Raw genomic sequence first — 12,710 nt, forward strand, 5'->3', positions numbered from 1 at the left:
AAATTATATAATTATGTCTCATAATTAACAAAGGTCTTATAATGTGGGACTAAGTAGCAGCTCTTATCTTCTGATATAAGTATGAAATTTCTCATTGATTTGGAAGAGGTGTCATGAACCCAAGGAGGGTGGTGCCCAAGCTTTACATCAAAGTCACACAGTTCTCTCCCTTGTTGAAGAGAGAAATAGCAATTTTCTGGAGGTATCATGGGTTGTGCCCCACGACAGGTCAGTACTTTGAAAATCCAAGTTCCTAGTCAAGCCAGTTTCCTCAGTCTTGGACTTTAGAGAAAATGTAATTCAATGTTGGGAAAGGTGCTGGGAGATGAGACCTCAAGAGGGTCATGGAGAAGGAGTAACAAAAACAGGATTCACTTAACTTCTAACCTGATCCCTGGGGAGCAAAGAATCGGCAGGAAATTTTTCCATTCTGTTCAGACCAGTGTGTCCACAGGGAAACCGGGTGCTCAGAGGTGGGAGCAACAATGCCAACAGCATCTAATGAGCAGTTACAGGGAGGAATAATATCTTCTCTGCAGCAGACTCACAACATGTGCAACGTTAGGCTGGAAAAGAACATATTTGTTTCTTTTGGAGTCTTAAGTCTGACTCTGGAACTAGTGCTTGACTCCTTCCTGCTCTTTTGTCTGAGAACAGAGCTTCAGTCTCCAACATTAACCATCCAGGAAGCAATTCAGACTTCTACAAGGGGCCCTTCCTTTCAGAGACCCATCCAGGTGAGTCTGAGAGTGCAGCAGGTGCTGTGGGGAGATTCAAGGAATGCATCCCAGAATTTCCCCCTGAGGTAACCTGAGAGCCTAACCAGGCCAGCTCAGAGCTGAGAGACCACCATACCTGTGTGCTAGGTGGGCAAGTATGCAGTTAATACATTTAGTATGTGAAACTAGTGTTCTCCTAAAAACATCGCTGTTTGGCATAGAATCCCTTTATATAGGTATGGATGGAGTTAGGGAAATGGATGAAAATGTATTAATTTTGTGAGGTCAATTCTATCAGTCTGTCATATTGTGTCTTCACCAATTACTTTTAAACATAAACAGTTCTACATTTTTCACCTTGGCAAACACATTCTTTCACATTCAATTAATGATCTTTTCTATCTATTTTTGGAGCATAATCTATTTATGTTTACATAGGGAGAAATTATAACTGTAGATACTGCTTTCTTCACTGCCTTTTAAAAGTATATTTTTGTGTGCTTTTTTCCACATCCTGCCCATATATCTAGGATTGGAGACCCATACTGATGTAATTAAAATTTTGCTTGGTTTTTTTTTGGGGGGGTGGGGGGTGGGGGGTTGCTTTTTTTAATTAGTTTTATAATTTTATTCAATTTTATTAATGCCATTATTTGAATACACAATATTTAACTATGTTTATTTTCCCTGCCATTTTTATATTATGAATATTCCATACCTTAACTTTTTTTCCATATGAAAACAAACATTTATAAAACTACATAAATAAACAAAATCAGTGAGCCATGCTCATTTAACCTCACATTATACAAAAAAGGCCCAGTACAATGAAATAAGTGTGCTATGATATCACATTCTCAGGGATAAATATGTGAAGAAAGGGTATCAATTGCTGTGGCATAAGCAGGATTTTATAAAAAAAAATGTTTGGGGATGATTTGTAGGTTGACAAGGAACAGAACCAGGACTAGTGCCCCCCAATCAGTTGTGTCACAAAGGAGATGAAAATTCAAAGCCAAAAATAGCAAAGGAAAGATGCTATTGAGCCATATAAACACCAGAGTGACCTAATAAACATGGAATAGGTGCAGGAATCACCATTAGATCAGAGGCTGGTGAGGACGCTGTGATGAGGCAAGAGGCCCAGTGAAGGTCCAGTCTGTGTGTGGTTCCTTGAGTCCGAGGAAACTTCAGCACCCATGCTGGCTCCCTCTTCTCTCTATACTTGGCCCTCTGCTGGGCTCGTCCCTCTTATTACTTTTTCTTCATTAGCAGGAAATAGCTTTTTAAGCAGGTCTTGCATTTCTTGTGTTGAATTCCAGATCTGTTTTACTGTGTCTCAAAATAAGACGTGCCTTTTACATTGTGATCCAGCATTTTTGCACGCATGCACACACATGCACACACACACACACACACACACACACACACGAGAGAACAAAGGGAAACATGAAATGATTATGTATGTACCCTCACTGTGTATGACATACTCTAATACTTTCTTTTGTGCCTCCTTGATTTCATTCTATTTCTACAACTGTAATCTGATACCCTAATGGCTCCTGATCTCAGAATGTGGAGAGCACTCCTCAAGCATGTCGTCCACACCTAACTTCATAGAATCCTGTCATAGAATACACGTTTATCAGCCACACTAAACTAAATCTGGAGGGACAGTAGGTGTTTGTATAACATGCTATATGCCTCAGGTACTCACAGTCTAGCATGGAACAAAGACACGGGATTAAATAAAAATCTCACCATGGGTGCCCTAACACTTAGATTAAGAGCATGAGAAAGTGACCTTTTCCTGTGCTAATGTTAGAAAAAGCAAAGGTTCGTGAAGGAGAGGATCCAGTCTCTCTGAAAGAGGAGTTGGAGTTTGGAGGATGGAGCGGGGGTGAAAATTCCAAAAGACCAGTGGGGAGACCCCAAGCAGAGGAAAGTGAGCCCATAAAGGCTCTGAGCCCTGAAGCTGCGGTGTCAGGTGAAGTGGACTCAGTTCAGTGTTTAGGAGACCAGCATGAGGGAGGCCAGGGCTCTGTGAGGGTGGAGCTGGCCCAAAGTTCACAGACACTCATGATTGAAGCTATAGAATTTTGGCCTCTATCTCCAGTGAGGTATCACCAGGGAAGGAATTTAAATCAGAGAGTTCGATGATCAGCTTTAAAGTTCTCTCTGAGTCAATGTGAATATTTGGCTAAAGGGGTGTCTGCCTGTTAGATGGGAGAGATGACAGGGAACTGAAATATGTCTGTGGAATTGGAGACCGAGGTATTGGGAAACAATAAGACATTTGAGAGGAGGAAGAAAATAATTAGCCTCATCCCTTCATAGTGGTAACCATTCATTTACCCACAAGAAGGAGATGCATAAGCTCTCTACATACAGTATATTGATTATCTGTCCACCATCATAGGCCGATGGATACTGCAATCTTCACCATCAGGTGAGGATATTAATAATTATTAAGCTGTAGCCCTAACTGGTGTGGCTCTGTGGATAGAGCATGGACCTGGGACTGAAGGGTCAAGGACACATTTCTGGGGTGCGGGCTCGATCCCCAGTAAGGGGTGCACAGAAGGGAGCTGATCAATGATCCACTCTCATCATTGATGTTATCTCTCTCTCCTTCTACCTTCCTCTCTGAAATCAATAAAAATACATATTTTAGAAAAAGACAAAGAGAGAATCTTAAAAGCAGCAAGAGAAAAACAGTAAGTTACCTACAAGAGAGCACACATACAACTCTCAGCTGATTTCTCAACAGAAAACATGCAGGCCAAAAGGGAGTGGTAAGAAATATTCAGTGATGAATATCAAGGACCTAAGACCAAAAATACTCTACCCAGCCAAGCCAACATTTAAAATTGAAGGTCAAATAAAGAGCTTCACATGTAAGAAAAAGCTAAAAGAGTTCATTCCCACCAAAACAGTACTACAGGAAATGTTGAAGGGAATTCCAAAGAAGAAGAAAAAGAGGAGGAAGGAAAAGAATAATGAGGAGGAGGGAGAGGGAGAAGCAGGAAGAGAAGGGGGAGGAAGAAAAGAAGGAGAAGAAAAAGATAGAAAATATGAAGAATAGAATGGCAATAAAAGCGTATCTATCAATAATTGAAACTAAAAATCAAGGTAAATGAACAAGGAATCTAATGAACAAAATAAACTGATGAGTAAAATAGAACCAGAGGCATAGAAACATGGAACAGACTGATGAATCTCAGAGGGAAGGGGGAAGAGTAGGGACGAGATTAACCAAAGAACTTATATGCATATATGCATTACCTATGGACACAGACAAGGTGAAGACCTGCAGTGGGATGGGAACTGGGTAAAGGGCATAATGGAGTTGAAAAAGGAGGACATCTGTAATACTCTCAATAATAAAGATTTTTTTAAAAAAAACGAACAACAACAACAGAAAAAACCTGTGTAGTCCATGGCCACCTAGGGGGAAAGGTCTGAGGAGGACAGAAATTCCTAATCAGAGATGTCATGGGTTGGGGTGTGTGTCTTAAAGGGGATGATGTGTTCAAAAACTAGATATTGATTACTTTACTGCAAAATATAATTGTAGCATTTCAATTGTGTTAGTAATAGCCAATTGTTTGAAAATTGATCATGCTATTTTTTCTTTCCTACTAGTCACCTACACCACATGGGACGAAACAATGATACCCCAATTTCAGAATTTCTTCTCCTGGGATTTTCAGAGGAACCAGCACTGCAGCCCCTCATATTTGGGCTTTTCCTCTCCATGTACCTGATCACTGTGTTGGGAAACCTGCTCATCATCCTGGCTGTCAGCTCAGACTCCCACCTCCACACACCCATGTACTTCTTCCTCTCCAACCTGTCCTTGGTAGACATCTGTTTCACTTCCACCACCATCCCAAAGATGCTGGTGAACATCCAGACACAGAGGAAAGCCATCACGTTTAAAGGCTGCATCACACAGATGTATTTTTTCCTACTATTTGCAGGGCTGGATGACATCCTCCTGACCATAATGGCCTATGACCGCTTTGTAGCCATCTGCCACCCCCTACACTACATGGTCATCATGAACCCCCGGCTCTGTGGACTCCTGGTTCTGGTGTCCTGGATCATGAGTGGACTGAATTCCCTCTTACAAAGCGTAATGGTATCGCAGCTGTCCTTCTGTACAGACTTTGAAATCGCCCACTATTTTTGTGAAATCCAACAGGTCTACCAACTTGCCTGTTCTGACACCTTTCTTAATAACATGGTGATATATTTTGCAGCTGCGCTACTAGGTGCTGGTCCCCTTGCTGGTATCCTTTACTCTTACTCTAAAATAATGTCCTCAATTTGTGGAATCCCATCAGCACAGGGGAAGTATAAAGCATTTTCTACCTGTGCATCTCACCTCTGGGTTGTCTCCTTATTTTATGGTACAGTCCTAGGAGTGTATCTCAGCTCTGCTGCTTCCCACAGCTCACACTCAAGTGCAGCAGCCTCAGTGATGTATGCTGTGGTCACACCCATGCTGAACCCCTTCATCTACAGTCTCAGGAACAGGGACATAAAGAAGGCCCTGAAAAGATTCTATGGGATGGCAGGTAGAAAAGGGACAACCACCCTGAGGTAGAAAAAGTCCTCCAAGACTCAAAACTGGAAATTGAGATTCTTTCATCACATTGTAGTTTTCAGACTTGGTCCTTTTATTCTGTCCTTGAATTTCCTTTGTTTGTTTCAACTTCTCTATACAATTTAAGTAGCCATTTTATTCAGCTTTCTGCTTTGTCTGTTATATGACAGTTGTTCCCTTTGTCTTTTTTTACCTCACAAACTTTTTTCCAACCTTGATCAGAAATATTTAGAAGTTTTCTTTTAATTGACTAACAACATTGATGTCTTAACAATAATTTCTTCTCAAATGACATGTCATTGTAAGTAATTTGTTCTTGTGTTCACCATGTGTCCCTCATTCTTTGTACATCAGTACTTTAACAGATCCTCCTGATACTGTAGACTTTATGATTCTCCCCTATAAGTCTCCATCTATTGATAGTGATGCAATAGGATAGGGAAGCCTGGGCACTGGCCTGGGTCCTACTACTTGCTCCTCAGACCAGAGTCAGTGTTATGACTACATGGATCCTTATGGTCCTTATGATTGCAACAAGCATCATGGAACTATGAACATGTAAGTTTTATTACTCACAGGTCCAGCATGCCCAAATGCCACACAGGAAAGTGTGTGTGTGTGTGTGTGTGTGTGTGTGTGTGTGTGTGTGTGTGTGTTGTGTGAAAGAGAGAGACAGACAGACAGATAGAAGATAGGAAATGGACTTCGACTGAAGGGCTCTGCCTGAATTGGGGTCCAAGGCAGAATGGCCAGGGTTTTGTGGGTTTGCTTTTTCTTTAAAACATAAGAGTTGGAATTGGGGCAGGGGAAGGATAAGCAGGGTCACCCCTCTGGTCAGTTATCTAGGTTACTCAGGGTTTTCTACAAGGGGAATTTTATAATATGTTAATATTGTGTAAAAATCACAAAATCTGTGTTTAATTCCAAATAAACTTTGCTTCCTAGATATATCCATTGTTTAATGCAAATTTCCTTCCTTTGCTTGTATTGAAATTGCTTCTAATTTAAAATAAAATTGCATATATTTCAAGTTTCAAACCAAGCATATAGGCCTAACCAATGGACACAGACAACAGGGGGCGAGGGCATGAGTGGGAGGAATGGGGGGCAAAGTGGGGATCAGGACACATATGTAATAACTTAATCAATAAAGAAATTTTAAAAAAAGAAAAGATAAAAATAAAAGGAGAACTTTGTGGGTGGTGGCATCATGAATGCTTATGTAGTAGCAGTGTCATGCATCTGGCAATATGATTATCTGAGATGGATGTCTTTGAAAAAAAAAGCTTAGTCAAGTACTTGTGCTACAAACATGCTACTGTATTTCATACATAATTTCCAAGTTTTATTGTTTTATTTCGCTGAGGGTCCAATTGTGGCAATTATAATAAGGACCGCAAGAGTCCATCTGGTCACATAGGGATTGGTCTCGGGAGAAAAAAGCAGGACCCAAGCCAGGGCCCAGGCATTCCTGTCCTATTGCATCATTATCAATAGACTGAGATTTATAGGGAACAATCATAACTACCATAGTTACTGGCAAAACTTGATTACCAAATATCTCTCTCCCAGTGGAATCTACTTGGAAACATACATGAAAGGTTCAGAGACAGAAAGAGACAGCGAGGTACCGTTTATATGACATTCTGAGCTAAAGATGAGGTAAAGCACCTGGAGCTACAGAAGGGAGGAAGGACATTGTAGGACAATAACAAGAAAACATGCTCAGTAATTAGAAATTTGCCCTACCCTCAATATAGGTCAAAAATGTTATCTCTGATGATAACTCTTATTATTGGCAAGACTCAAAATTTAAATTCTTTAAGGGAGAGGTAAAAGTTCCTACCTGGCAACTAAAGGGGAGCTCAGAGGGGTGTACAAAATAGAAGGTTTTTATAGGAAACAAGGAGGGACAAAGTAGCTATAAAAACAGAGAAAAGGGGATTATTTGGGGGCCATGACATCCTTTATTTTGGGGAAGAGGAGAGAAAGGATTTATATCAGACAGATTCCCTCTTCTTTCTGTGGGGGATGGGGAGGGCCCACATAACAGATTACCTTAGTGGTACTTGACCAGAAATTCAAGGCTGGTTGATTAAAATTAAGCTTCTGGGAGAGGTGGAAACTTCCATTAAATCCAGTATGAAATCTAGATTTAGCATCATGGGTTTTTAACTGGAGTTATGCCAAATTGGGCATATGGTTTTCTCTTTAACAATAGTATGGACATTCACAATATTAAACACAAAATATCCATAAACTTGTCCACCAGGCACCATGAGATTTGTAGTGGAAAGATTAAATTCACTTTATTGCTAGCACTGGGCAAGGAGAATGGGAAAGTTAGTGCTCAAAACTTGAACTCCTGGTTCCTTTACTGGCAGTTGGTTTTAAAGGGTGAAATCGGGGCTAGGGGTCTTCAATGGGTGATCAGCTCATTGGTATATTCTGATTGGTTGGAGCTGGTGTTACAATGAGATATTTTAGGAGTTGTGATCATCAGTCATCCAATGTCAGCTAGCCTGGGATTTATGTGACTGTGGTCCATGAGAGTCAGTGGTTTTTCTATCTGGTAGAAAAATTTAGTTCTTTTAAAACCAACTCAAGGTATGTGTCACCATGTTATCACAGATTCCAGATGGGGGACTAGTGCCACAAGACCCTGATTTATGTCTGAAAAAGTTACTTTGGTGAATATAAGGAAAAGGTACTCAGGTCTTTTTCCTTACAAATGAGACATTGGAGGGTAGAGGGTTTGGTTGAGAAGGGATTCAGGCTTGGTTTCAATTTTATGAAATTGGGAATTCACTAGATCTGTTAATGGAGCAGAATCACCAAATTGACTTTAGATTTTTTTCTTCTACTTAATGTAAAATTTCAACACAAATTCCTTTACCAAAGAAAGCTAATAGAATAGATTAACAATGATGGGGACTGGTTGCATCAATGATCCCTATCAATGGACTCCTTGTATTCTCTCTTTCCAATATAACTTTCACCCCCATAACAGATTGAGTCTGTTTGCCCACCACTTGAATCTTATGGGTTTCTTTGACCAGAATAATGTGGTAGAAGTGATGTTGGGCTAATTCTGAGCCTTGCACACATCTGTCTCTTAGAACTCTGCTATGGCTGTGTAAACAAGCCCAGACCATCTGGAATAAGCCTCCAGCCCCAGTGTTCCAGCTGAAGCCACGAGACAAGCCAGCCACCAGTCAATCCAATACTTGTGTGAGAGACTCACCCAAGGTCAGCCGAACCACTGCCCTGACCAGAAGCATAAGAGAGACCAGATCTACCCAGTCATCCCTACTTACACACTTTAAGTTATGGAGTACTCAGGCAATTTAATACACGAAAATCACTAACTGACACAATAACTTTATTAAGTAAAGTTGAGAAAATTGAGGAAGCAGAAGGTTAAGAAAATTGCCCAAGATCATAAAGCTAGTAAGTGCTGAAACTGGGGCACAAACACAGGTTACTTAGCTCCAGAGTCTGCTCTCCTAATCAGTATTCGTTCTTCTTCTGCTATAGCAGTGCATGAACAAGTGTTCTTATTTCTAAGATATCATTCAACCAGTTATACAACCACATTTAGAGGTAGATTCCAACCTGGGGCAACTGATTGGCCCCTACTATGGCCACCTTGACCAGCTATGAGAGCAGCAAGATCTCAACCTGGCTGGATGTGAGGCACTTTATATTTGCAAGTCAGTAGCATTTAGAAATAGAATTCCACTGTCTTACACCTGAGGGCTGAAGAGTCATTTTTCACACAAAAAAACAAACGTAAAATTGGTGTGGAACTGCATAAGACCCTGATTAACCAAAGCAATTCTGAGAAAGCAAAACAAAGCTGGACTCAACCTATTCCCTGATTTCAAGCTATATTATACAGCTATAGTAATGAAAGCAGTATAGTACTGGCATAAAAGCAGACACATAGATCAATGGAAAAGAATAAAGAGCCAAGAAGTAAACACACACATAAGGTCATTAATTTAGGAGAAAGCAACCAAGAATGCTAAATGAGGAAAGGACAGTGTCTCCAATAAACTGTGCTGGGAAAACTGGACAACCACAGGCAAAAGAATGAAACTGGGTCACTATTGTAAGGGTTCAGAATGAGTCACCCCAAGACATGTCCTTCGATTGTTTTTGAGCTGAAGGCAATGAGACCCTGGGAGTCCAAGAGAAACTTTTACCTCTCGCTTAAAGAATTTAAATTTTGGGTCTTGCCAATAATAAGAGTTATCATCAGATACTAGTAACATTTTATGACCTATAAATAGGGCAGGGCAAATTTCTAATTACTGAACATCTGCTCTTCTCATTGTCCTGCAATGTCCTTCCTCCCTTCTGAAGCCTCAGGAGCTTTACCTCATCTTTAGCTCGGAATGTCATATAAATGGTAACTCACTGTCTCTGAACCTATCATGTATATTTCCAAGTAGATTCCTCTGGCAGATAGATATTTGGTATTCAAATTTTTCACGTAACTATGATAGTTTTTCTGGATGCTCAGCTAAATACAACACTGAAATCTGGAAATTAGGTATAAAATACAGTAATGTGTTTGAATAAGCTGTTATTTCAAACACATCCATCACAAATAACTATTTTGCCAGGTGCATAACAAAGCTACTACATAAGCACGCATGTTGCCTTCACCCATGAAGTTTCCCTTTTATTTTAAACTAGGGGCCTGGTGCACGAAATTCATGCACAGCAGCAGGGGCGTGGTGGGGGAGGTCACTCAGCCCGGTTTGCACCCTCTCACAATCTGGGACCCCTCAGGGGATGTTCAAATATCGGTTTAGGCCCTGCAGGATCAGGCCTAAACCGGCACTCAGACATCCCTCTCACAATATGGGACCACGGTCTCCTAACTGCTCATCTGCCTACCTACCTGATCACCCCTAACCACTCTGCCTGCCTGCCTGATTGCCCCTAACTGCCTCGGCCCCCTCCACCACAGCTTCGTTCAGAAGGATGTCCAGAATGATGTCCAGAAAGACGTTCGGATGTCTGATTTAATTACCATATTATGCTTTTATTATTATAGATTTCATTGTTTTGTTTTGGAATAATTAATATATGCAATTTTATTTTTAATTAGAAGCATTTCTAAAACAAGCAAAGGAAGAAACTTTACATACAATGGATACATCTAGGGAGCAAAGTTCATTTGGAATTACACACAGGAACAGACGCAGAATTTTTGTGATATTGACACAAAAATTAACATGTTATAAAATTCCCCTTTTGAAAACACTGAGTAACCTAAACATCTGACCACATGAATGACCCTGCTTTTCCTTCTCCTGCCTCAATTCCTGCTCTTAGGTTTCAAATAAAAAGCAAACCTAAAATATATAAAGTACTCATACAACTAGACCAAAGGAAGACAAGCAGCCCAATCAGAAAATGGGCAGAAGACCTAAATAGACACTTCTCCAAAGAAAGACACAAAAATGGCCAACAGTCATATGAATAAATCCTCCACGTCACTAATCATCAGAGAGATGCAAATTAAACCACAATGAGGTGCCTCCTCACACCTGCCATAATGGCTACTATCAATAAATCAACTACCAACAAGTGCTTGTAAGGATGTGGAGAAAAGGGAACCCTAGGACACTGCTGGTAGGATTGCAGACTGATACAGCCACTGTGGAAACAGTGTGGAGGTTCTTCAAAAAAATTAAAAATGGAACTGCCATTTGACCCAGTCATCCCAGTCATCCCACTTCTAGGAATATAACCTAAGAAGTCTGAAACACTAATCAGAAAGAGTATATGTTCATAGCAGCGTTATTTACAATAGCTAAGATCTGGAGACAGCCCAGGTGCCCATCCATTGAAGAATGGATAAAAAAATGGTGGTACATTTACACAATGGAATACTATGCAGTTGTGGAAAAGAATGATCTCTTACCCTTTGAAATAGCATGGAGGGGCCTGGGAAGTATTATGCTAAGTGAAATAAGTCACTAAGAGAAAGACAAGTATCACATGATCTCACTTAATTGTGAAATCCATGAACAAAATAAAGTGACAAACAAAATAGATCCAGAGACATGGAAGCATGCAACAGACTGTGGATCTTCAGAGGGAAGGAGTGGGAGGGAAAAATTAACCAAAGAACTTATATGCATATATGAATAACCCATGGACACAGATAATAGTGGGGTGAAGGACTGGGGAGGGGATGGGTGAGGGGAAAAGTGGGATCAATGGGGGGGAAAGGAGGACATCTGTAATACTTTCAATGATAAAGATACATTTTAAAAAAACAAGCCCACAAAACCATAGCCATCCTGCCCTTGGTCCCCAATAGAGGCAGAGTCCTTCAGCTCAAGTCCATTTCTCTCTCTCTCTTTCACACACACATGCACACACACAGCTTCCTGTGTGGCTTTTGGGCGTACAGGACTGTGAGTAATAAACCCTACGTTTTCATAGTTTCATGATGGTTGTTGTAATTATAAGAAGGACCACAAGAGTCTATCCACCCAGGACGTTGACTCTGATCTCGATCCCCAGGAGGGGGTATGCAGAAGGAACAAGTAGTAGGAACCAGGCCAGTGCCCAGGCATCCCTATCCTATTGCCTCACTATCAATAGACGGAGACTTATAGGGAACAATGATAAAATCTATAATACCAGGAAGAGCAGTTAAGGTACCAATGTACAGAGAATGAGGGACACATGGTGAACACTGAGGTTTCAGATTTTATGAAATGAAATTATACAATGGATTAGGTAGCCAAGTGCAGTTTATCTACATGAGTAATACTACTAATTACTATTCTACTTACAAAACAAGAACAAATTTTTTACAATGATATATGTCATTTGAGAAGAAATTATTCTTAAGACATCAGTGTTTCTAGTGAAGTAAATGAAAACTTCTCACTATTTCTGACCAAGGTTGGAAAGACTTAAGGTTTAAAAAGGACAAAGGGGAAAACTGTCTATATAACAGACAAAGCAGGAAGGTTAATAAAATGGTTACTTAAATTGTATAGAGAAGTTAAAATAAACAAAGGAAATTCAAGGACAGAATAAAAGGAAAAAGTCTGGCCCAGTCTGTTTCTCAGTGGTTGAGCATCAACCTATGAACCAGGAGGGTTCCGTTGAATTTCTGGTCAGGGCATATGCCCGGGTAGTGGGTTTGATCACCAGAAGAGGGTATATAGGAGGCAACTGATCAATACTGTACTCTTATCATTGATGTTTCTCTCTCTCCATCTCCCTTCCTCTCTGCAATCAATAAAAAGATGTTTTTAAAAAAAAACAAAAGGACAAAAAAAAAACACAAAGTGATTAATTTCTGGTTTTAAGTTCTGTAGTCCCAAAATCAAGGGCACTTT

General features: G+C 40.3%; 1 protein-coding gene across 1 annotated transcript; it reads left to right on the forward strand.

Annotated features, from left to right (window-relative positions):
- Positions 1–4,377: 4,377 nt before the first annotated feature.
- On the forward strand, positions 4,378–5,331 carry LOC102423960 (olfactory receptor 7A10-like). Its single transcript, XM_006106149.1, has one exon. It carries the CDS (start codon positions 4,378–4,380, stop codon positions 5,329–5,331), a length of 954 nt encoding a protein of 317 aa, XP_006106211.1.
- The last annotated feature ends 7,379 nt before the right edge of the window (positions 5,332–12,710 follow it).

Source organism: Myotis lucifugus, unplaced genomic scaffold (genome assembly GCF_000147115.1).
Source record: "Myotis lucifugus unplaced genomic scaffold, Myoluc2.0 scaffold_773, whole genome shotgun sequence".
In the NCBI taxonomy this organism is placed as follows: Eukaryota; Metazoa; Chordata; class Mammalia; order Chiroptera; family Vespertilionidae; genus Myotis; species Myotis lucifugus.

Bases quoted from the DNA above. Each gene is read 5' to 3' on its own strand.
- LOC102423960 (XM_006106149.1), top strand. From the start codon at position 4,378: ATGGGACGAAACAATGATACCCCAATTTCAGAATTTCTTCTCCTGGGA.